The sequence below is a fragment of the Nuphar pumila genome, chromosome 14 (genome assembly GCF_984573655.1).
Source record: "Nuphar pumila chromosome 14, dmNupPumi1.hap1.1, whole genome shotgun sequence".
NCBI lineage: Eukaryota > Viridiplantae > Streptophyta > Magnoliopsida > Nymphaeales > Nymphaeaceae > Nuphar > Nuphar pumila.
In genome coordinates this window covers 16,162,371-16,184,602 of record NC_143262.1, presented here as the reverse complement: position 1 = coordinate 16,184,602, position 22,232 = coordinate 16,162,371, and the positions used below count along the sequence as shown (strand labels likewise).

The window sequence follows — 22,232 nt, the reverse complement described above, 5'->3', positions numbered from 1 at the left end:
TAGTGCATGTACCATTCATGTTTTTCCATGGTGAATTTCTAAAAAAAGAAAAGAAAATGAATGAAATACATCAATTATGAAATTTAATCTAAATGCTCATTCATTCTAAACTAAGTATAAAATAAAGTTCTCATTAATGAATTATTACAACACTTGAATGAATTTACATCAATTGAAACAAAGAAAAGGAAAATCCTGCAAAATGAGCAAACATGTTAGAAATAAATTTAGGCATTTATGGATTTTCTTTAATTTTTGAAAAATTGAGAAAAATCCATACTTTAGCCCTTTTATGCCCCCAAAATTGAAAAAAAACATAAACATATTAGAAATTGATGGAATTTGATTTGAAGGTTACTAATAACCTTAAAAGTATCCTAAAATCAAAAAATGCAGAAAAAGTCTGGAGGAAAACCCGAATTTGGGTTTTTTTATCCAAGTAAAAATAAGATATTTCAAAATTGAGATATGTAAATCGACCCTGTCAGAGTATTTCGAATGAAGGGAAGCCTAAAACAACTCAGATTGAGCTGAAAATTGATTCCATGAATTTCTAACTCTTCAAGAAAGCATCTCCTTTTTACAGATCTTGAAAAGCATTTTTAAAACTCGAGATATGATTAAAATATTATGAAATAAATTTTGAAATCTGGAAATTAAGCTTTGACAGGCAAGTTTCTGTAATTTTTGAGTTTCAGAGGCTAAACTGATTCAATTTCTCTCAAATTTGTGGGATAAGTTGCTCAGTTCAACCACGAAACATTTCCAATTTTCTGATCTAGAAAATGATCTCCCATTGGAGAGATCTTATCTGATCAAGTTGGTCAAAAATCCGTAAAAGCCTGTGAAAGAAAATTCATCAGGGTTCTGGTTTTTTATCTGAATGACAGATGAAAACTTACTGAAAATTGGCATGCATAAACTAGACATTCGAAAGAGAAAACTCCTTTTTACAGATCTAAAAAATAATCTTTCATTTGAGAGATATGAATGCAACAAGTTGGTTTTAAGTTGGAATAGTGCCTGTAATTGAAAACAGAGAGTGTCTCGACTTTAAAATGCAAAACAAATAGAAATACTCCATAGAAATGGATGAAAATTTAAATGAAGAAACTAGACATGCAGATGGAGAAGATCCTTTTTACAGATCTCGAAAATGATCTCCCATTGGGGAGATATGACTCTAAAAAAATGGGTTAAAAACCAAACCCTAAAAGTAACACAGTATAACAGGGTTGCGGTTTTTGGTCAAAAACAGATATGAAAACACCATGTAAATTGATGAAAATTCACATGAAGAAACTAGACTTAATGCTAGAAATTTTCCTTTTTACAGATTTGAAAGATCATCTCTGGTTCCTGAAAATATGTTAATAAAGATGTGGTAAAAAAATCAGATCAAAATAAGACCTAATTACATGCAAAATGATGAAGGCAAAAACGAACCAGAATTAAAAATATCATCTCAACACAATTGAATGGAATAGAATCTTAAAATTGAATTGATACAATGATCAAAACGTGCGATCTATCATTCTAGATCATTGATGATAATAAAAATGATATAAAAATATAAATGAAAGCATATAAAATGAAATCAAAAGCATTGAGGCATAAATTGAAATTGATTTTGCCCATAGAATGTAGAATTTGATCTATTGAAGATCAAATCCTAATTCTAAATGGCTAAAATGAAAGTACACAATGTAAATAGCAATTTGAATGGATCAAAACATAGAAAATGGAAATTTACATGGAATTAAACTAGATCTACATTGCCATTACACAAAATTGAAAGAAAATGGAAGAAAGAAGGGAAGAAAAGGGGGGCGATTTTTGAGAAATAAAAAAAATAGAAAGAAAAGAAAAAAATCAAAAGAAAGAGAGAGAGAGGGCCTACCTTGGGCTTCTTCTTCCTTGCTCCAGCCACCAACTCCAAGCTTGAGCCACTAATGCAAAGGAGGAGAGTTTTCTTCTTTGGAAAACTTGTCATCCCCAAGAGAAAAGGAAGGAGAGAGAGAGAAGAAAAGAAGGGAAAGAGAGAACTTTTTTGTTCTCTCAATTTCTCAACTTATTGAGAAGAGAGACCCCCAAGGGGTCTATTTATAGTTTGAGAATGGGGATGGATTTTGCAAAATGATAGATATGGGACTAAAAAATCTCAAGAAGGAGATGCCAAGCTCATGTAGGCATTTCCTTTTTTTTTCAAATGGATGAAATAGTCATTTTAGAAAATTTTTGACAAATGGCACCCCTTTTGCACATGGGTGCCCATGTGGCAAAGGGGGGCTCACATGGAGTTGGCGCCAACCCCATGTGGGTCTTTTTTTAGTTTGTCAAATGGGCAAAAGTCTCTTTGTGAATAAATTGACACATGGCACCCTCTTGCAAGAGGGTGTCCATGTGAGTCATTTTTGGGTTTTAAAGATCAGCAAAATAGCCATTTTTTTGAAAATTTGACACATGGCATCACCTTGTGGGTGATGCTCATGTGGGTTTTTAAAAGCAAATGGGTTTTTAAAGGTTTTGTAAAAACGAGTTTTTATTTTTTATTTTGAAAATACCAAGTGGCGCTCCTCTTTGAAAAAACATTTTTTATTTTTTATTTTGAAAATTAAGAAAAGCGGAATGAAATATGAAAGTGAAAAGGGGAATTTTTGGAAATAATTGAACTTCAAAATTCAATTTTTGATTTATAAAATTCGAATTAGGCAAAACCGGATCCAGATTGAAATTTTGAGAATTTTTGCAAAACACTGATTTTTGTTTCTGAAATTTCAAAGATTATTTTTGAATTTGGGGATAAAAAATGGATTTTGATTTTGAATTTGAAATCCCCCAAATTAATTTTGAATAAAAATTGGATTTTGATAATGGATCTGGATCCATTTTGATATTTCGAAATCTAAACTGAATTTTGAAGTAGATCCAGGGTATTTTTCAAGAGATTTTTTGAAATTCAAAAGTTTATTTTTGAATTTGGGGATAAAAATTGGATTTTGATTTTGAACTTGAAATCCCCAAATCGATTTTGAATAAAAATTAAATTTTGAAACTGGATCTGGATCCATTTTGACATTTCAAAATCCAAATTGAATTTTAAACTGGATTTAGGGTATTTTTCAAAAGATTTTTGCAAAATGGTGGATTTGAATTCAAAAATTCAAAGATTGATTTTGAAATTAGGATAAAATTAAATTTTAAAAAGGATCTGAAGTTTTGAAAAAGATTGGATCTGGATTTCGATTTGAAGGAAATTTGGTTCGAATTCTGAAGATTGGAAAAGTCCCAAATTCATAATTAAATTTGGATTTTGGATTTGAATGCAGTTCAGAAAATGAAATTAGATCTAGATTTGAATCAAAATTCCAAAAGTGAAATTGAATCTCAGATGTTAGATTAATTTGAGTTCAGAATTTGATTGAATTGAACTTCTGGATGGATCATAAGGTGGATCGAGACTGAAATGGATCTAAAATAGTTTAATTGGATCCTAGATATCTGATGAGATATTCCAGGTTCAAAGAATGAAATTGGACTCTGGATATGAATTTCTCAATAAATCAGATGAAAATCTAGTTTCGGGAAGATATTAGACACCAGATCCAGTATTGGATCCAATAACCGATTTGAAATGGATCGGATCTCGGATATGAATAAGATATTGGATGAAAGAATTGATCCGAGTTTGAATTAGGACTTGTCTCAGTTCGGAAAAATGTTGGAAACAGTGTCACAAATAATTTTATTTTTTTGGGTTTTTGCCCTGCAGGGGTAGAAACACAGTACTAGACCGGTTTGAACTAATTTGAACGGGATTGGATTGGAATGAACTAAATCTGAAGCCAGTTATACTCAGATGAACTAAATTTCGAGCTAAAATACTAGCTCAACTAGTTGGAGTCAGCTCGGTCTCGGCTGTATTGAGCTAAAATGAGTTTAAATGAGCTAAAATGAAGGTCCGAGTCTGAAAGAGTGACTTTGAACTGGAACTGGACCATTCAAACTCCTGGGAAATTTATATTAGACTCACTGGGATGGGATCTAATGGATTTGACTGACTCGGGGACAATTTGGTTAAGATTCGAGCTAAAATGAGCTTATTTCGCCTAAAACGAGCTAAATTAGCTGAAAATGGTCAGGGTTTGCTCCTCGCGAACTCAGGAGAGCTAGAAATGATAGACATTCTAACTTCTCTGAACTTGAGATGAGTTTGGTTGAACCTAGCCGACGAAAGGTCTAAGAGTGACCTAAGGGTAAAATGGTAATTTTATTGGTTGAACGAGGTAAAACTGACCTCTAGACTGGGGTAGACCTAGGGGAGACTCTATATCGCCCTGCAGAGGACTGACATCTGTGAAATGGGATGTTTGTAATGGACTTGAAAAATTTGGGGTGTTTACAGGCGGCGATTTAAGAACTCCCACTCTTGAATAACTTCAACCTTCTTATGGTTCATTTTCAATCTGCCTTCTCCCACAACATGGCCAAGGAAGTGAAACCCCCCCTGACCAAATAGGCACTTTTTTCGCTTGACATACAACTCATGATCCTTCAAAGTCTGAAACACAATCTGAAGGTGTTGAATATGCTTTTCCATAGATTCATTGTATACCACTATGTCGTCTAAGTAAACCACGACAAACTTATCCAGGTGCCGGTAAAAAATCTTGTTTATCAAGGTTAAGAAGGTTGCAGGCGCGTTCACCGGGCCGAATGACATAACAAGAAATTTGAACGCCTATAACGTGTCACACAAGTGGTCTTGGCTTCGTTTTCTTCAGCTACTCTTATTTGCCAATACTCTGATCTCAGGTCCAACTTAGAGAAAACCCAAGCATTTTCAAGTTGATCAAACAAGTCCGCGATCAAAAGCGGATACTTGTTCTTTACTGTCAATTTATTCAGTGTTCAGTGGTCGATGCATAGACGCTTCGACCCATCATGCTTTGCCTAAAATATCATGGGTGCTCCAAAGGGAGCTTTGGATGGTTGGAATATCCCTGTTTCGAGCATGTCATCCAGTTGCTTGCATAGTTCCTGCAGCTCAGGAATTGCCATACAGTATGGAGCCATTGCGGGTGGCCGTGCACCCAACATTAGCTCAATCTGATGGTCTACCTCATGCCTTAGAGGTAGCTTCTTTGGCAATTCAACAGTCATAACTTCACCAAACTCCTTCAACATGGGTACCAGAACCCGCGGGACATTATCGGCTTCACCCGCTTCTTCTGTTGCTCAGATCGTGACTAGAAAAGTCTCATCACCACTCTTCATGTGTCTCTGCTTCAATGCTAACAACTTGTTGCAGGGCAATCTTTCCTCAATTTTGGGCAAAAAGGAGTCGTGTAGCTCTCTCTTAAGATCCTCCTATGAGTCTACCACGACAAGCTCTCGTCGAACATCGCCTAAGCGGCGTTTCCACCAAAGGGTTGCTTCATTCGCAAAGTACATCGTTGTGGTACGCAATCTGTCTACGTTTTCTTCAACTCTGGCAGCATCGAGGTACTGTTCCACCTGGTAAATAAAGCTCTAGAGATCTCTCAAGTTTTGAGTGCCCCCTATACTTTGCCAACTCAGGTAGCTTGATACACGACCTATCTACATGCGCCACTGCTCCATCAGCTGTGACAGTCCTCAACTGTCGCTCCAACTAATCATTCTTTCGTCGAACAATATCCATTTCTGCAGCCATGATGTTGAACCGTTCTAGCATATCATCAAGCTTGGTGGTAAGAACATCTATCGAATCCCCAAATCTAGTGGCAAGACTTTCTACAGAGTCCTCTACTGTAGTCCTGATCTCATGATCAAACGTTACAAAAGAAGCATTAGTCACATTAACAAACCTTTCCACATTAGTCCTTGTTAGCTCAGCGACATTGTGCATGACGACTGACACACGGTCATCGGATATGAACTCTTCTTCAGGAGGAACCTGACTACCCGAATTGAGTCTTGGTTTGATTCTTTGACGGCATCAGTGTTGTGAAAAGCGTTGAGGCGTAGCGAGGCGCTCCACCAAAAACCGAGGCAAGGTGTAAATCATAAGTCTCAATTTTTTTTTGAAAACTTTAAAAGAATTATAAAAAAAATATCTAAAAATACAAATAAATAAAGAAATGCTTTATTGATGAAATAACAACCAATAAAAAATAGAAAATCTCAAATAAGTACTAAAAAATATGAGATTAACATATAAAAGTAACTAAAAACTGATTACATAAGTGGAAAATATATGAGATTAACCAACAAAAGTTAAAATATACTAAGAAACTGATTAGATAACTGAAATAGCTGGAAAATATATGAGATCAACCTACAAAAGTTAAAATGTATGAGATTATTCTAAAAAATATGAGATTAACATATAAAAGTTACTTTTATCTGTTACTTTAAGTAACATGTAAAAACTGATTACATAACTGGAAAATATATGAGATTAACCAACAAAAGTTAAAATATACTAAGAAACTGATTACATAACTGAAATAACTGGAAAATATATGAGATTAACCTACAAAAGTTAAAATATATGAGATTAACATATAAAAGTAAGTTACTTTTATATGTTACTTTAAATAACATATAAAAACTGATTACATAACTGGAAAATATATGAGATTAACCTACAAAAATCTTGTTGATTATGTCTTAGAAATCTTAATTTTTTTTTCGCCTCACACATCAGGCTTAAGCCTTGAGGCACAGAGGGCCGCACCTCAAGGCGAGGCGTGCCTTTTTCACCTCAAGACACGTTTTTTATAACATTGGGCGACATTGTCACTCCAACGTCGACAAGTCTCTGATACCAACTTGTCATGGGCTTATAAGAGAAGGTGTCCATGACGACACTTTGGTCAATCACAAACACTAAAAGCAGGTCTTTTAAGTGCACATACAAGCTCTCAACACATGCACAGGAGCAGAAGCAAAAGTACACGTATGCACATGCCACAAAAACATAGAGAGCAAAGAGGCAAGGATACATAAACTTTCTTTATAGCAAGCGAAAGCAAAGTACATACATAGAGAGAGAGAGGGGAGGAGGGGGGTCCCGTTGCCGAAGTACACGGGGATGCTTAGGCCAAAGGCCATTTCTATGGCACTGGAGATGTTAAAATATGTGTATTATCGTCATTTGTAATCTCGTATATATTTATATTCATATATATATATAGATACATATACATATGTATATATATGTATATGTATATCTATATATATATGAATATAAATATATATTCTTTATTCACCCAAAAGGGTATTTATGTAAATTCCTGTTTTGCGCATATTCCACTTTGGAATATTGCTTGTAATTTTCCATTTTTATTTTTTATTTTTCTTCTTTTTTCCCTTTTTAATTTTCGGCTTTTGTGCCACATAGGGAGGCTCCCCAAAGAGTCGTTGGGGAGCCTCCAACGGTCACATATGTGACCGTTGGGGGCCCGTTGGGGGCTCCCAACGACTCTCTTGGGAGCCCCCTTTGTGGCTCCTTTTCTTGCTTATAAATAGGGGCTCTCCCCTTTGTATTTTCTCACTTCTTGAGGGAGCTTATGCTCCATTTTAATGGGGTTTTTATCCCTTGTCCATTGTTTCTTCAATGATATGCAACTTATGACTTTATGCCATATTTTTCCCTTTTTATGGGTTAGCACATTATGTGCTTGTGTTGTTTCCCTTTAATGGGTATATTTGTACTTCACGTGCATATGTATGGGTTCATTATTGAACCCAATGTATTCCAACTCACTTTCTAACATGGTATCAGAGCAAAGTCACGATGGGGTTGTCCTTGGGTGCAACGGAAAGCGTGTCGCTCAAGAAATGGTGAAGTATTCATTGCTTTTCCTTTTTGTTTTGAAGTTATTCGGTATGTATCCCTTTTCTTAAAGTATTATGCATTTGAAAATATGTTTCTTGCATATAGTTTGTTCGTTTAATGGTTATGATAGTTGAATTATGTCTTTTCACATTTCGTATGCTCGTATATTTTAAAAATATCTCCCTCAAATTTGGTGAACTCGTTTGTTGTTCAAATATATAATTTGCGTCTATCTAACTACTCATCGCATATAATAGCAATTTATGGTTTTTAAAATTACCTTCAATTATGTGAGATTTATAATTCTTACATAAGTATCTCATGATTGACCTATAAGTTAATTTTTAAAATTATATATATGATTTCTTGCTAAAGTAATGATCTTTGCTTAAAATTTCTTAATTCTCATATGAACCCTAATTTGATTTGAGTTCCTCTTTTTTATTATGAATTTTAGTGCATTTTTTGAAAAATTTGATATAATCCTTATATGAAAATCTCTCACATCTAAAATCTTTGTTGAATCCTAAAGTAGTTCTTGTTAATGATAACTTATAAGAACTCCTAAAAGTTTTTCAATGTTTCTTTTTTGAAAAATTGTTTATGATAAACCATTAGGAAAGATTTTTTAAAAAAGGAATTTCTCACACTACATAGAGTGCATAGTTCATCTATTGCATCCTTTTGGTATAATGATTTCATTTTTCATCTTTATAAACTTGTTGGTTTGTATTTTTCATAAGGTTTCGAAACCTCTTAATAATATCTTTTAAAAATGCCTACATTGGCCATAATATGGTTTTCTTTGTCCTCAATTGCAATTATTAAAGTTTGAGAATTTCAAGCATTGCTCTTTTTATAAAGTGCATACTTGCTCACTTTTGTGTATTTTTGTATTTTGTGCACATTTGTTTCTCAAATATTTGCGCTTGTATGCATTCCCTCTTTTTTTATGAAATACATGCCTTAGTGCATGTTTGTTTACACCTTGGTGTGTATTTGTTCAAGTATTGTATGAGTGCCTTCGTGCACATCTTTTATAAAGCCTTTTGTGCTTACATGTGTATTGTCTCTTCGTAGACATTTTTGCATTATGGAGCCTTTATGCACATTTCTTTTTGTGAAAAATATAATGAATTTAGATATTGAGTCCTTTTTAAATCATTGTAAGTGCTTTTAGCACTTTGTATGTTTCCGCATATCTCATCACAATCAAAGGATTTTTTAAAATTGTTGTATGGGACTTAATCCCTAAATCTATAAATTTTCAAGTGTTTTAAATATTCTTTCCTTGAGTATTGTGTTAAAGCCTTCTTTGTGAACCATTACGGTTCTTATGATTTCTTTGATTAAAAGCTTGATTGTCTTGATGAATTCTTTATGTTGTTGTGTTTATTGCTTAATAAGTTTTTGGTATAAATGACTTGTTTGAAGATTAAGCATAATTTGTGTTTATGCAAAATTGTTGTTATAAAGCACATTATTGATTATTGGACCTTTTTTAATCGGTCCTCTTTTCTTTGAAAAATGATTCCTAAAGTGTTTGTTGCCTTTTTGTGGCATTTATATTTGTCCATCACATGTTATTTAATGCATCATTGTTTTGGCCTTATTATTGTTTTATTAGAGATGTTTGTTGAGGTGAGTTATGGGCACCTCGTGTTATATCATTTTAGATTGTCCAAATTGCCATATTATAGATGGTGGTTGAGGTGAGTTATGGGCACCTTGGGACTCTAGAATGATTTGGTATATGATCTTTAATTATGAGTGTGACACTCATTGTTATGTCTTTTTAGATTGTCCACTTACCATATTATAGATGGGGGTTGAGGTGAGTTATGGGCACCTTGGGACTCTAGAATGATTTGGTATATGAGTGTGTCACTAGTTTGATGTTGGTCATTGATCTTATGGATGCTCTTATTTATATATAAATGTGATGGATATATGATGTTTGAAACCTTAAAATGTTTTAAGGTATATTGAAATCAAGGTTTTAGGGATTATTGCCCAACCTTCCATTGTTTATGAAAATTATGAGTGCATTTGCACATTTGTGATTTTGTGCCTTTTTGCACAAGTGTTTCATATGTTCTTGGTGTGCGTATGTTCACACATTTATTTTCAAGAATTTTACTTTATCGATTATAGTATCTTGTTGAAGATATTTTTTTACATGCATGTTATTGTTATGAGAATTCATTTTAAAAGGAGTATTGTTTTATTCGAGGTTTATTTTCATTACAAGTTTATTGCCTCAAAAGTCTTTTCCTTTTATGCCCATTATCTAAGTGTCATCATATGTAGACAAGAATTTTATTACACCTTCGTGTGTTTTTAGCTCTTTGTTGGCTTTTTGCTCTCTTGGTCTAGTAGCTGAACACATTTGACTTGAGTGTTTTTATATGTAGACAAGGCACGTTGATTCACACCATGGTGTGTGATTTTTAGCCTATGTTGGCGTTTGTGTTCTTGTTCTAGTCGCTTAGATGTATGTCCATGGTTGACTTATTTCACTCATTTCAAGTGCCATCTTATGTAGACAAGATATGCATTGTGTTTTAGCCCATGGTTGGCTTATTACTCTTGTTCTAGTAGCTGAACATACTTGGTTTTAAGTGTATTTTTTACGTAGACAAGAGATACTTTTTAGTCCATGTTGGCATGTATTCTCTTGTTCTTGTCGTAGATGCACTTATTTCAAGTATTATTATATGTAGACAAGAGGTTCTTTTACACATCTTTGTATGTGTCTTTGCCCTTTAATGGCTTTTATATTCTTGATCTAGTAGCTTATACACTTGATTTATGAGTCTTGGAGGACTAATGAGGTAGTTGTTTGTAATGGATGAACTATTGTTGAATTTTGCAAAATTTCATTCATGACTTGTGTTTTTCAAATGAATCATATTTTTGATATGCATATCAAGTTGATTTCTTAACATTTAATCGATATATTAAGTGCTTATGGTTTTTGCCACCCTTATATGTAGAATGTGTTTTTTGTCAATTAAGTGTGACTTTCATAATCAATTTTAAAACCTTGTGAACTCTTGGGTTTATTTTGCCTAAAGTATGCTTGGAAACTTCGTTTCTCTTGTTTGGGACTTCATTACATGTTTGAAGCATGATCATTAATGAGTTCTTTGAGTATTAATTCATTTAATGATAAGTATATGCATATGCTCTTTATGGCCTTTTTTGGGCTCTCATTCAATAAAGCATAGGTATTTTATGCCTCTTCGTAGGCTTCTTGTGGTATCCCTTTGTGGATCATTTTGTTATTCCCCATTATGGGGTTATATTTGTCCAATGTTGGACCTTATGAATGCATTATGCATTCTTGCAATTTATTTTTGCATAATTTGCTTCCGCTCAGTTTGTTTTAACATGATGTATGATTTTGAAACTTTAAGTGTCATTTCTGCATAATTTGCATAATTTCTAACATAGGTCATCCATAATTATGCTAGTTAGAAATGGTCCATTTGAGTAAAAGTGCAAAGATATGTTTTACTTGTTTCTTTGTTGATTCTTTACAGGATCGCTAAAGATGTGGAACATTAGATGCATCATGGATTCGATCGATGGGGAACTGGACTTGAAGACCTAGCTCAAACTGTCATGAAGATGGAGTTTTTTCTTAAAGACTTTTGAAGAATTGGACTTCGTCTCAAGACTTCCCTTTGATTTTCCAAACTTTCGGGTTTTTTCCCCGCAAAGTTTGAGGGGGGATGTTAAAATATGTGTATTATCGTCATTTGTAATCTGGTATATATTTATATTCATATATATATATATATAGATACATATACATATGTATATATATGTATATGTATATCTATATATATATATGAATATAAATATATATTCTTTATTCACCCAAAAGGGTATTTATGTAAATTCCTATTTTGCGCATATTCCACTTTGGAATATTGCTTGTAATTTTCCATTTTTATTTTTTATTTTTCTTTTTTTTTCCCTTTTTAATTTTCGGCTTTTGTGCCACATAGGGAGGCTCCCCAAAGAGTCGTTGGGGAGCCTCCAACGGTCACATATGTGACCGTTGGGGGCTCCCAACGACTCTCTTGGGAGCCCCCTTTGTGGCTCCTTTTCTTGCTTATAAATAGGGGCTCTCCCCTTTGTATTTTCTCACTTCTTGAGGGAGCTTATGCTCCATTTGTAATGGGGTTTTTATCCCTTGTCCATTGTTTCTTCAATGATATGCAACTTATGACTTTATGCCATATTTTTCCCTTTTTATGGGTTAGCACATTATGTGCTTGTGTTGTTTCCCTTTAATGGGTATATTTGTACTTCACGTGCATATGTATGGGTTCATTATTGAACCCAATGTATTCCAACTCACTTTCTAACAGGAGAGTGCCAAAGAGGTATACACAGCAGATGCAAAAAGTGAAAAACGTGGTGGTTTGGAATAGTGGCATACATTTAACATGTAATGTTCCTCGAAATAAGACAAGACTAAAAATACTGGTACCATTAAATCTCTTCTATCTCCTTGTGTGTACTAAGATCTCATACGGCACTGTTCTCCATTCTCTTTTTTGGAGGAGAGAGGTTTAATATCTGCCTAATATGATTGGATTATGCTCTTTCTGTTTTGTCACCTAATCTTTCCCTTAATTTCCAAATCAAAGGCACTATCTTCTTGTAAATTGAGTTCACATGATTTTCTTAGCATGTCTTGCATCAACATGACAAGTAAACAACAGGCTATTCCATGATACTTCATGCCTTATAATTGTTGTCAATAAATTCACACTTTCAAGACATGCTATATTATGTTAGATTGTAAATTTTGGTATGCACACAATCATGTGGACGTTTATGTGTGTGTATGTGTTGTGGTCATGGTTGTGTTTGTCTCCTTGTGTGCTATTTCTACAAAAAACTATGTGATGTGCCACGCATGTCCATCCTTTCTATGTGAGAGAGCATCAGCAGGATAATCTCTCTATGCTGGGACATTTATTTTCTTGAAATTTATATTTATGTTCCAAGCTTAATGAATTTAGTTTGAACCCCTTTTTTAATTTTATCCATCACCTTCACAATATTCCAAGGATGTAATCACCAATACTAATTCTTTTAATTATTTTACTACATTTTTAAGCTTGTTGCATACTGCTATAGTTTCACCAAGGTAATACTTGTTTGGTTTAAAGATTAGTCCCTATAAGTCTTGCTTTTGGATAACAGATGAACAGCGGCTACGAGCATTGGAATTAAACTCTTGGCAGTTACTGAGATTAGTGCAGGCACACTTTCCAAGATTGCTATGTGGCAGTACTTTTTGTTCTGAAGCTAGGGAACAAGGTAAAATTGGTGACTGTGGTGATAGTTTAGAGGCAAAGATATGTTGCCTCTTCAGAAAAGCTACTGTTTTACATCAGTCCTGGAAATGTCTGAATGCATCAGGGTATGTTGTCTACTAGATAAAACATTCGCTGATAACTTGGAAAGGTGTTTGACCACAATCTTTTTTCGTCTTGCAGTGCAGACAGTTCTGGCATCAAGCTTGTTGCAGAGGCATATTTTGAATTCCTAGAAACAACTTCTGAATGGTTGTCAAGGAAAACAACAGATGTGAGCTCAAAATCCTATCTGTTTGTGAAATGCAAGAATCCTGAGTAAATTGTCTATGATATCTTTTTTTATAAACAAAACAGATGTTTTTATTACAGGTAATATCTACTGAAAATCAAATTCTTCATTGTGCAGAAGCCTCTAAATACTCTTGGTTGTGGAATTCTTGTAATGCTCATATCATCTTCAATTCTGCTTAGCCTTTTGATCAAATTGTGCAAGGAGCCGTCCATGCAAATGTTTAACTATTGTTCTAACGAAAGTGACTATTCCAAGGGGAGGTTGGTTGAGAGCTTTACTTCTATCGGAATCCTAATACACATTTTCTCTCTTGGAGCAAGCTCTATGGTTGAGGAAGAGCAGTATACTTGGCATTTTCTTACTTCAACTTTGTATATTCTGTTTCTTCATAGAGCAATCCAAGATTTTCCCGACCGAACTCTTCCAGTTATTGAAAATCCATGCTCCAATTTCACCAGTGAGAGCAATATCTCCTGGCCCTTCAACCATCAATCGCTGCCATGGAACCATCTGAATAACTATTCTCAGATATTTTTTATCATGATGGTACTAATTTGTGCAAGGGTTCTGAGGGGTTGGCACCAAGGTGGTGTAAACTGGACCAGTCTTCCAGATATTTCAAAGTGGCTTGAGCAAGCTGGTGCATTTGCAGTTCGACCTATCCAGATTGTATCTGTGCTGTTTGTAGGCATTTTGGGCTCATTTTGTTGTTCTGGAGTTAAATTGAGAGCGCCATTTTTTGTTTTAGTTCGAACGCTAATTTATATATCTGGATTATTAGTTTTATTCTGTAAGGTATCTTACGAGAAGCAAACATCAATAGTTTCCAACCACTGGGGAACATTAATTGCACAGGTCATTTATGCAATCATCACTTCAGCTATGCTAATAACAGCATTGGTGTCACCATGGACCATACCAATTCCCAACCAAAGGACTTGCTGGGATGCTGCTTCTCATCCACCCTCTATTGCTTCGTTAGATTTGCCTGCTCAGTTTCATCATGCTGCAGCCAAAGATTGTTTGTACTCTATTGGATGCACATATGTAATCTATTGGTGCCTTCTACAGCTATTAATTCAGCAATCAGAAAATTCAGGACCCATATTGTTGTTGCTATTGCAATTGTTGGCAAGCATAAAATACTTTTCAACTGCTGGAATACATCATAAAAGATGGGTTGAGGTATGTAAAACATCTGTTATTTTTCATAAATCTCAGACATTTTTTCTCTTTTCATTTTTCCTTCTTGGTGGCACAGAAGATGTTATGGATGTTTGACCTCAAAGATGCTGGAGCAGATTTCCTTTTGGATAATGATATTTGGCAAGAGTTTCATTTCGCGTTCCCTATCACTAATGTTATGCTGGAAGAAACACATTCATGTGATGACAGTTATTCCTAGTGCTTTTCAGTTTTAAGTTATGCAACTACTAGATCATTATTTTGCCGAATCCCTTTGAAATAAGAACCTACAGCGCAAAAAATTATGAACCATCATGATCATTTCCCTGTTTCGATGTTTTACTTTTATCTTGTCCAAGTTTTAAAAAGTTAGAAATGACGCAAGGAACTGTGCAGTAGTATCTTTTAAAATCTTTTTGGATGAACATTGTTTGAACTTGAAGAGGATTTGTGCAGAACAAAAAATCTAATCCATACAAAATTGAGAGGAGGTATTAATGCTCTATAATGTATCACCAAATCAAATGGCCATGTGTGTTGCCTAGTCAACCAGAAAAAGATACCTACTTTTTGTAACTTTTCCTGTTTGGTTACAAGTATAAAATACATTTTACAATCTTGGTATATATGTGGTCCATGTGAAGTGGAAAGCAGGATACAAACTGGCATGCTAACAAAAAAGAGCTTGAAGTATGTGCTTCCTGAACATGGAGAACATGTTCTTCATGCAACATTCTGTCCTGGAGAATATGAAGGGAAGATGATGGATAGCATGTGGGAAACATAATAAAAAGTGTGGCTCTGAGTGCTGCACACTGCAAGTGCAGTTCCCAAGGTGGTGCTTCTATGGTTTTTTTATTGCAGCTGCTGGTACTAAGAGAAAACATTTGGAAAAGCTCAATAATTGATCCTTAGTGATCATGGGGGCAGTTTTCTCTTTGGCTGCCTATGTTCATAGCCATAGGTCAGGTTGGTTGTGTAATGAAATAATCCACAAGAATGTAAAAATCATTGTGTAATGAAATAATCTACAAGAGCGTAAAGATGACAAAGCCACTAAGGGAAATAGCACAAGCCACTGAAGGGCACTCACAAATACACTCACACACAAGATAAATAAATATAAATATATATATATATATATATATATAAATATATATATATATATATATATATATATTTATTAAAATTGAAATGCACAAAAATGCATACCTATAAGAGGGACCCAAGTCCCATATATATACAAAGAGGGTGGCTCCAACTAGCCGTTAGGAGCTCCTAACAGCTAGTTGGTCCTATTGACCAAAATGTCTTAGTGGGCAGAATAATTAGAACCAATAGAAAATAAAAATGCAAAAAAAAAAAAACTAATTTATAAGAAAATCCAATATACAATCTAAAAACTAAAACTATATATATACAATATGTATACATACATGTGTGCAAGACACACATAACACTCCTCCTCAAACTTATGGTGTAACAACCAAAAGTTTGCTAAAGTAGAAAATGAAAATGCGAAGAGAGAAGTGCCTTGGTAAAGAAGCTTGCCAATTGATACTCTAATGCTACATAAGGCAAAAAATCTTCAAGTACTCTCATAGCACTCTTGTCACAAATTTTTTTTTGAAGGTGCCAATAAATAAACCCCCATATCTTTAAGCAACCGTCTCAACCACACTATCTCCGAAGTTATAGTTGGCATGGCTTCATATTCAGTTTTGGTTGATGAGCGTGACATTTTTTGTTGTTTCTTGCATTTTCATGAAATCAATGAGTCACCTAAAAATACACAAAATCCAGTGGTTGAGTGACAATTGTTAGAATCCCCCCCCCCCCAAGGAATCAAGATTACTATAAGCAATTTGATCCAATGGTGAGAAGGAAGATAAAAGATATGCCTTTAGAAACAAAATTCTTAATATATCTAATAATCCTCATTAAGATACTCGTGTACTGTGCTAAGAGAATGTGGTAATTGACTCATCGTGTGAATTACTTGAAATATCAGGCCGAGTAATTGACAAATATGTGAGTTTCAATCATCTGGTGATATGGCGTTAGATCCTCTAGTGGTGTTTCAGCATTATGGATCCTTGATTTTTTTTAAGATTTTGTCCTCTAGCGGTGTTTCAACATTATGGATCCTTGATTTTTTTTAAGATTTTGAAATAGATTTTAAAAGCGTAATACTAACTTGTTGTCTGAAGATAGCCTAAATACTACTGACAGGTTAACTTTTTTTTGTCATATCTCCCTATTCAAATGTCAGATCGAGATGATTTTTAATGTGTTGTAAAGCTAGCACCCTCTACTTTAATTCATCCTTTATTTGCAAAACCAAATTTGATTGTTTTGATAGTCAAAATCGCATTCAAAGAGAGTCTTACTTGAAAATAGGTTTTCTAACCAAGCAAATTGTCTTGTTTTGGATATAACTTTGTGTTCTGATATTGAAACAACTTGATTTTTGACATGTTGGAAATCTAAGACTACCTAGTTTTAACTCTCTTTTTGACAAAAACCTTGAATATGTTGTTTTGAAGGCCAAAAATGCAGTGGAAGTCGAAAGTGCTTAATAAAAGGCTTTGGACAACTGGCTTTTGAAATAAGACTTTTGACAAAAGACAACTTGGTCAAAATTGGGGTATCTACAACCATCAATCTTAATTTTTCCATTAATAACTTTCAGAATATCGACTCTCTTTTCATCAGATGGCTCAAACCTAGCAACAATCTTGGTTGCGAACTTGGCTTGAATTTTGAAATAATAAATAACTATTAGGGGAATAAGTGACTTCAATTCCAAGAAAATATCTTAAAAAACCAAGATTAGATATTTTAAAATTATTTTTAAGAACAATTTTATTGTTATCTACTCCCTTCTTATCACCTCCTACGATTATCATATCATCCACATAAATAAGCAAAATAGCATTTCTTGTATCAAAGTTCTTAACAAATAAATTGTATCAGGAAAACACAACTTAAAGCTAAGTTTAAGCATTAGTCCACCGGACTTGTCTTACTAGTCCTTTGGAGTCTGTTTTAAGCCATACAATGCCTTACATAGGTGAAGAACCTTACCCTCAAGAATATCTAAACCAAGTGGTGCCTCCATGTACACTTCATTTAAATTTTTATTGAAAAACACATTTTTAGCATTCATTTGGTAAATAGATCAGTTCCTAATCAAAGTTATGGCTATTAGGGTTCTAACAGTAGTCATGCGAGCTATTGAGGCAAAGGTTTCTTCATAATCTATCTCACATTCCTGTGAGTATCCTTGGCCGCTAGCTTAGTTTTGTAGCTTTCAAGAATTCCATCACTTGTTTTTTCTCTATATACTCACCTATATTCAATATGTTATTTTCTACAAGGCAAGTCTTGATTTTTTTAAGTTTTAGCTTTCTCTAAGGCTTCTAGTTCATGTAATGAAATATGTATAAATACAAAACAAAGTGCACATGCACTATTACAAGCCCAATATGGGATAATACACAAAGCACTAAGGCACTGCACAAGCACAAAGTGCACACAAGACTTCAAAGAGTCAAGAAAATCAACAATGAACATAAAAAATATATCTTTTATTGCATGTAGCATGCTTAAGGAAGCATTAACAAATGGGGACTTGTGAAGTCCCATATTTATAGGCTACATCCAAGAAGTGGGAGCTCTCAAGAAAAGGAGTCATTGGGAGCTCCCAATGGTCATATTTATGACCGTTGGGAGCTTCGAATGACTCTATGGTCTCAATGACCATGGAACCCCTATACAAATACAAAAATACAAAAAAGAGAAATAAAGGAAAAAGACAAGAATGTCCCTAGTGGATAACAATTATTACAATGAGTGAAAAGTCAAAAATACCCCTGGTGGATATTACTTATTATATATACATATATTTTTTAACTGTTCAATTCTCATGGCTTCTATTTATTAAAGGTATTCTTTTGCTTGAGAGTGAGAAGTAGGTTTTAGGTAGGAATGGATTAAAGAAAAGCAGACTCTATAGAGTCTATACTTGGATTTAAAAGATTCATACGACACAAAATTTTCAAGTGATTTAGATATTTTAAAAGAATGCCTAGTACTAGTAGGTTATTCATTAATTTTAGTATACTTGTAAATAGGGGTGTCAACTTGTTGGGTTTGGTTTGGACCCAGGTGGAACCAGACTTGGACCAGATTTTCGGGTTTTGTATCGGGTCCACACCCGGGTCTAATCGGGTATGCTATAAGAGAAACCATACCCAGATGCAATAAGAACTACATGAACCAAACCCGGACCATACCCGATAAAATAATATTTTTTTATCATTTTTACATTGAAAATTTGTGGGTCTTAATCGAAACTCGGGTCTGGCCGAGGTCTCGTATAACATTTCACAAAACATACTCGAATCCGTGTATTAATCGGACCTTCGGGTCCGGACACGGGTCTTCTTATTTGTCACCATACCTAGACCCTATAGGGTTTGGTCCGGGTAAACCCGTTGACACCCTTACTTGTCAAGTGCACAAGGAGGTCTCTCGTTCCCACGTCTCAAGTAATGTAAGAGGGTAGTTTCCGATTCTTGATCATCATTAATCACAACATTGGAATGATCCACATCTTTAATACGTTCATCACAAGATTCAAGATTACCACAATCATCAATAGGTTTAGACAAAAGATCAATAAGAAATGAGCACTTGGATTCTTTCCTAGGCTTTTCTAAGTATAAAACTTTCTTTTTCGAGAAATGTAACATTTCTTAAGACAATTTATCATTTTTTGGATCACAGCACCTATAAACCTTTTGATTTTCCACGTATCCTAAGAAAATGCAAGGACTAACTTTTGGAGAAAGTTTATCGTTTTTGTTAAACAATACAACATTTGCATCCAAAATCCTCAGTCAACAATAATTTGAAAAAGTATTTCAAGAGAAATATTTTACAAAGACGAAGATAGCATTTTGTTTATGAGATAAACAATGGTAAGAGTAGCCTGAACCCAAAAACATTTAGGAACTTGGGTAGAAACAAGTAGGGTTCTTATAATTTCTATGACGTCTATGTTTTCTTTTTCAAGACCATTCTGTTGTGGTGTGTAAGGACAAGACCTTTAGTGTGTTATCCCATGCAAATCCAAGTAATTTGTAAATTCATTTGATAGAAGTTCTCCCCCTAAACCTTTGCGAGATGTGGAATTAATGTCTAAATCTGTTTTTAACTATGTTATGAAAGGCTTTGAAAGATATGAAAACCATAAATTTATGCCTAAAAAAGTATATATTGTATAATCATTCACAAAAGCAACATAGTATGCATAACTACCTTTTATATAAAAGGTGCGGGACCCCAAACCATAGTTGGCAAACTCATGACTCGGAGTCGGATCACCCAACCCTTGACTCGCGAGTCAACAAGTCGACTCAATAACTCGAACGAGTTAGGACTATACATTTTCTAGTGTTAAGATATGAAAAAAATCAAAATTCATATTGTACAATCATCAAATTCAGCACATGACATCAATGACTAAGCTATATAAGTATTCAACTATACATCATTGTTAATATTTATGATTTAAAAACATATAATTCTTTATAACATGTATTCTTTATGGGAATTATGCATTAAAATCACAAAATGCATGAAAAAAATATTGTTTTTGCATGTGGATCGGCAGTCCTGAATCGTGACCCAGTTGGGGGTCCGATTCGGGTCGACTTGGGCGATTCTCGAGTTGACTCGCCGAGTTTGCCAACTATGCCCAAACATTCAAATATGCCAACTCAAGTGGTTTATAAGACACAATTATTCTTTTAATTAATTGGTAATGATTTTATTTTATCAAGGATACAATTAGTGTAATAAAAGTTCTCAATATTATAAATTTTTTCAAATTTAAAATTTGTAAGAGCTTTGATGTGCTAGGATGTCCTAATCTTTTGTGCCATAAATTTATATTTACATTTTGGATATTACAACAAAAGGTATCCTTTAGTAAATCCAAAGTCCATGAAGTAAAGGCCTCATTCTCTATATCCTTTCCTAGTCTTCTTTCCTTACTGGCGATCTTGTACCCAACAACCATTTGATGAAAATGAGACATTACAACCATAATCAGATATTTGAGAAACTAATAAAATATTTAAATTTAATTTTGAAATAAATTTAACTTTAGGTGAACAAAAACCTTTAAAGTTTTTAAAAGGTTTTTCAAATTTTTTTATTCTTTGATATCAAGAGAGGTTCCATTGGTGGTAGAGACAAAAGACACACTTGAGTCAACATGACAATTGGATAACAAAGATTAGTTTGAGGTCATGTGAAAAGATACATCAAAAGTAGTCAAGAAAGAAGATATTGCAGCCCTAGTAAGCGATGGAGATTTTTTTGAGGCGAGGTTGGAGAGCTTCCACTAATTGAGCTAGGGACATATTTTGAATGGTCATAAAGTCATTGACAATCCCTACTTTGGATTCTTGGGAAGATCCAATCGTAACCACCTTCTTTTCTTCAATTTTGGGCACAATGGCTTAATATGCCCTGGTTCATTGCAATGATGATTGTTTTCATTGTCATTGCTTTGTCTACCAAAATGTGGGGGCTTGATGTTTTGTTGTTAGATCCCAGTCTAGATATGGTCAAGATCGAATCACCTCCACTCTTTGCATGCACAAATTCATGGGTTTATTCTCCTCTATGCTAAGCTCTTCCAAGGTCTCAAGAATGGATGGTATGCCTCCTCTATGCAACAATGAGGACTTTACTTGCTTGAACTTCGGCCTCATTCCTTCACTTGTTTTAGATGAAGTTCTATGTCAAGAGGGCAATGCTATTTTGTTTCAACATTACAAGTTCATCACAAAGTTGAGAAAGAGCATTATAGTCATGAATGACTATAATCAACTTACAATAAACTCAATAGTACACAATGGCTTATTAGAAACTTGCACTTTCCATCACGAAACCCGTTTGTTCTTGCCATTCATTGGCCGTGCTCGAACTAGCTTAGGATCAGCGATACATCTAATACAGATTTTGATGGCACACATTGTAAAAAAAAAATATCAAGCATCTTTAATATGCTTACCATTATCATTATACATAACTACACTTATACAGGAGAAACAATGCAATTATCATGATCAATAAAGAATTATACTCACAGAGCGCTTGCAGGGTGTGGTACAATAATGATCTTTGATTTATTATTTCCAGGCTCTGATACCATAACTGTAACGCCCCGAAATTTTAACCCAAATTTTGAGGATTTTTTTTTTCATAACAGCGGAAACAACTAATACTATGAGGTTAAGCATTCCAGAACATTACAGTGGAGAGCAAGCAAAAACGTTTATTGCATTTCACTATCAATGAATAATAACATTAGAGTCTTAATGCCATAAAAATGAACTCAAACTATCCCAGGAACAGTAAATCAAACTTCGATCGAAGCCTCATCCCGCAGCCGCGCATAAATGCTAATCTTCACCTAAAAATGGTAAATTTATAGGAATTAGACTACAATTGTCTAAGTATGAAATACTATAATTTTTCTTGCAGATAAATTATGTATAAGTATGTGATG

General features: G+C 34.2%; 1 protein-coding gene across 2 annotated transcripts in view; it reads left to right on the top strand.

The window, feature by feature from the left end:
* The window catches only part of LOC149816501 (Alkaline-phosphatase-like family protein), a 169,919-nt gene that overhangs the window by 119,236 nt on the left and 28,451 nt on the right, over window positions 1-22,232 (top strand). For both annotated transcript variants that reach the window (XM_089986596.1, XM_089986595.1), the window contains 3 exons: window positions 13,052-13,271; window positions 13,348-13,438; window positions 13,574-14,644. In XM_089986596.1, coding sequence (XP_089842722.1) covers window positions 13,052-13,271; window positions 13,348-13,438; window positions 13,574-14,644 — 1,382 coding nt within the window. The remainder of the gene's footprint in view (window positions 1-13,051; window positions 13,272-13,347; window positions 13,439-13,573; window positions 14,645-22,232) is intronic.